At 32.2% G+C, this 4,556-nt stretch overlaps 1 protein-coding gene across 1 annotated transcript; it reads right to left on the bottom strand.

Annotated features, from left to right (window-relative positions):
- Positions 1 to 2,855: 2,855 nt before the first annotated feature.
- Positions 2,856 to 3,773, bottom strand: LOC142629447 (uncharacterized). The gene is made up of 2 exons (XM_075803433.1): positions 3,658 to 3,773; positions 2,856 to 3,498 (listed from the first exon to the last, which is right to left on the bottom strand). The coding sequence occupies exon 2, from the start codon at positions 3,383 to 3,385 to the stop codon at positions 3,053 to 3,055; it is 333 nt and encodes a 110-aa protein (XP_075659548.1). The 5' UTR covers positions 3,386 to 3,498; positions 3,658 to 3,773; the 3' UTR covers positions 2,856 to 3,052.
- Between the last annotated feature and the right edge of the window lie 783 nt (positions 3,774 to 4,556).

Genomic DNA, 4,556 nt, shown 5'->3' with positions numbered 1-4,556 from the left:
TCTCTCATATAACTCTAATTAAGGTTTTTAAAGAAATTTATGTGGTTTTTTTTTTTTTTTTTTTTAAATTTCCCATTACAAAGTCTTCTCTCTACCTTTTATAACTTTGATTGAATTTTGGTTTAGGTCAATGTTTAGTCTTTTTTGGATATAGGAATTTGAATTTATCTATCTATATCTAAAAGTTGAAGCGTAGTATTATTATTACTGTACTTTTGTTAAACCACATCATCCATAGTCTAGCTCATCTCAACCAAAAAAAAAAAAAACTCTTCTTTTCTCTATTAGTCCATACGTTACACTTCCTCCAACATTTTCCCTCCATTTTTATCTCTTTATCTCCTTCACTATTTTATGCTTTACCATTACACTTACTTCATTATTTTTTCTTTCTTATATTTTGACTATTCTTCTTCCCATTTTATTATGTATGAATTTGATATCATTTCTAACATTTAATCCATATTTTTTCCACACAAAAATTGTGAGTATTCTCTCTCTCTCTCTCTTGGAACTCTAATTAAGGTTCAATGTTTTTTTTTATTAAAGTTTATTTAAAAAAAAAAATTCCATTACAAAGTATTTTCTCTCATTTTTATAACTTTGATTGAATTTTGGTTTAAGTTAATGCTTAATCTTTTTTGAAAATTGAGTTTATATGAAAACATAACCGACATGCCTATGAATTTGAATATGTGTATTAATTGTTTGAGTATTAACTCATAAGTTTTTAAGTTGATATCCTAAGGATCCCTTTGCATGGCCATCTGGATCTACTTAAACAAATAATATCCCCCGCGTTCCAATTTGCTTAGCAAGTGTTTTACCGTCACAACAGGTCACTGCTCAAAAGTGGTTGACTTTTAACACCAAGGAAATCATTAATGTTCTCGATTGTTAAGGAGAATCACACATTTTTCTTCCCCTAATCTCCTCTACTAACAGTAAGTTCCTAGCAATATTTGTTGAAATATTCCAAAACTATTACCAATTTTACCATAAGAAAAAACTATAAATTGATACGGTAATAAATGTGATTGAAGTTACATTAATAATATAATAAAGAAAATTTTTAATTTTAGTTTCAATATTTGAAAGTTGACAGCACCATTTTGTAATACTTAAATGGTAAAATCAAATTTGCTGGAACAGTGGGTTTCAAAATCTGAGGATATTTTTTTGTCTCCTCCAATGCCTATATGGTCGTATAAATAAATTAACTACAATTTAAATAGCATCATTCCTGCATGCTTGTTGCTTACATGGATCAACTTCCTTTTCTTGCGCATGTTTTATCTTATTTATCACATAATGAAGGTCAACTAAGGTGATGAGTTATTCATAGAAATGAAATATTATTCATTTGCATTTTGAAGTTTTATCCAAAGGATCTGTCAGCATCTGATATGGAGGATGCTCCCTTAGTTAAGTCATATCGGTAATGAAATCAAAGAACTTATAATCAAGATGACTCAGCTATACTCAATACAACCTGTGCCTGACGTTAGATTTCCAATGAGTTCATGCCGCGTTGACATGAATGAAATGAAATGACTGAAAGGTAAGACAAGTCAATGGAGACGAGAGGGGAAAAAAAGAACAAACAAACTTTATTTGATGGTTTATGGTATAAAATTATAGGGCATTAAAAAATGGTTTTAACTAGGATAATTGTAGAAACACTAAATAGTAAATAGTCAATTCTTAAACCATTTTATTTCTCCACTTTATGTGGTATGAGACCTTATAGGCCTTATCATTATTGACTTTACAATTACTCCTTACATACATGATTCGGACAACATACAGCCTAACATTAAAAATTGGGCAATCTTTTTTAGGTATATACCCTATCATTAAAGAGCACCCGATACGTGTGGCACTCATTATATATAGAGTCACGCAGTCCGCTTGAAAATTTGAAAGAAAGGCGAGGATTGGATAAGGTCTTAAAGTGGTTCTCATCTCATGCATTTTAATTTTCACAGAATAAAGCAAGAGGCAGAACTTAGAAGGCTACTTTATCAAATAAAATAAAATAAAAAAAAGAAAAAGAAAAAGAAAAAAAAGGTAGAGGGCTAGCAACAGCAACTACCAAACCCAAAATGCCCGTGAATAAGAAGTGCATGAAACCACAAAAAATGTGGGGCAAATTGGCTGAGACGGCATTGACAAAGGTACAAGAAAAGAGCAAGGGAATAGCCCCCAAATCTAGAAAGAAAAACTGAAACAGGTGGCATGGTCAAATATATCCGTGTGTATGCGTATGTGTATCCAAATTCAACAGCAAATACATGTGTTAAAGTGCACAAAGTTTAAAAAATAAATAAAAGTCCCGACTCTCCCCAATGACTTTTCTAATTTGTCTCTCTTTTGTTCAAACTTGGATCTTTGAAATGCTTGACTTTTTTTTTTTGGGCCTCCCCCTCCTAGAGAGTTCAAACATGAACCAACAATTGCATGAATTTTTATTCCCATTTTCCTCCTCACAATTGAAGTCCCCGCAAGGCCTTAACCAGAGTCCCCACAACTGCTTTCCAATCGCTAAAAACCGAATAAAACCCCTCAAACTCTGTGCAAAGTGCTGGTTTTGTAAACCATAAATCCAAAACGAAAATCTCAACCGAAATTAGTGGGAAGCATTTGGTTAATATCTTGGGATTCCCACTGAAATTACATACATGTTGGTAATTATTTTTTTTGCTGAATTAATTGTTAATTATACATGTTAAAACTGTACTGTGACTAAAAATAAATCCCAGTACTCGATGAAAAGTAAGGAAACAAGTAATTTCCAACCCTTCTAGAGGAACCCTTTTCCAGAAACACAAACTAGAGTTTGGGACTAAAATCACTAATAAAAACTGATTCATGAAATAGATTTAGAACAATTTCTTAATACCATAGAATTCAGAAGGGTAAACCTGATAATACATTCTAGCATGTAAAACATAGTAATTATCAACCTCAAATCATCACCAGATTGAGAAAGAGATGAGAGAAACTGAAAAGAGTTAAAAAAAAAAGAAAAGAAAAGAAAGAAAACTAATAACTACCAGAAGCAGTTGGAGGAGGAGTAGTTTTTTTTGCTGTTGACGAGTCTTAGGAATTTTCTTCTGCGGTAATAGAAACCGTATCTAAGCCCGGAACAGACCAACTTCCTGAATCTACGAGCGGATCGAAGCCTAAAACATATGACCCTCTTGACACGGATGAAGGACCCCTTGAGTCTCTCAGATAAGCTCCTTTTTCTGCAGAACTGATAGCTTCTAAGGAAAAGTTGCCTCTTCTCCATCATTGTGTAGTTCTGCTCTGAGTAGTACCCATATGACTCGCTCCTCAGTGCTGGGTTTAGACCCAAAACAAGGTTCTGATTCTGATTCATGATGTATGCCTCTTGAACAAAATTCGTCAAAGAAAGAGGCACAGAGAGAGAGAGAGAGAGAGAGGGAGAGTCAAAAGTGCTAATTAAATGCTCCTCCTGCCTGTGAGTTCGGCCTGTAAAGTTGAGTGTAAATCAACACCAATAGTAATAAATGCAAAAAACGAGAAGGGCTTCGTGCAAAATAAATATAAAGTTTTGGGCTATGGGGTCTGAAGTCTGAACTATTATAAATATAAATATATATATGTATGAACTGTTGAAATTCTCCGCACCTGTCTATTTGTATTGCTTTGCTTCTTATCTTACTACTAGTACTTATTATTGTTTGCTGTCTATTTGTATTGCTTTGCTTCGTATAACAAGCGGCCACTGCGCCGCCGCAGAAGCTAACCCAAAGCGCCCACCTTTGTAATTTTTACTGAGTTCTTTTTTCCACTGTAATACTTTTTTCATCCCGCTAATTTTTGGGTTTGCAGCAAAATTTATAACTAAAATGTCCCATCAACCTAAACTCTACGTCATTTACTCACTTTTCAATTATTTATTTATTTTTTTAATAAAAAAACATGATATAGTTTTGACTTTTTTATTCAAGTGTGCATGTGGAAGTGAATGAGCATAGACTTTGAGGCAACTTCTCAATTTATCTTTGTTTTCTTAATTTGTCTTATTTTTAAAATATTTTTAATTAGGAAATAGGTTATTTTAGGAAGTATGGAGAAATGGATATCAACGAATTTTATTTCAATTACATATATTAGCCTTATCACACGCATTTTGCACATTCTATGAGGATTTTTTTTAGTGGTCCTATTTTGTAAAAAAAACTGTATAAAACTATTTTATATATATAATATTTATTTTAAGAGAAATGATATATCCACAACATTTTTACAACATTTTTACAACAAATCCTAAGTGGCAGGATGTTACTGGTTGTTATTGTTGGGGCAAAAAAGTAATCTTAGTGTTAGGTTCAAATTTGAACCAATAACAACTAACCACCTATGATTTGTCGTAAAAATATTGTAAAAATGTTGTGGACGTAGCACCTCTCTTATTTTAAAAATGTAATTTATAAGTGAATAAATAAATTTAAAAATTAATAAAAGAGTGGTCCTATTTTTTAGGCAATGTTTTAGTGGGAGTTAGAGTTGCATTTTTACTAGAT

The sequence above is a fragment of the Castanea sativa genome, chromosome 3 (assembly GCF_040712315.1).
Source record: "Castanea sativa cultivar Marrone di Chiusa Pesio chromosome 3, ASM4071231v1".
NCBI lineage: Eukaryota > Viridiplantae > Streptophyta > Magnoliopsida > Fagales > Fagaceae > Castanea > Castanea sativa.
The sequence above is the reverse complement of the archived record's forward strand: the minus strand, read 5'-3'. Positions and strand labels throughout refer to the sequence as shown.

Coding starts and splice junctions, on each gene's coding strand:
- LOC142629447 (XM_075803433.1), bottom strand. CDS start 3,385: ATGAATCAGAATCAGAACCTTGTTTTGGGTCTAAACCCAGCACTGAGG.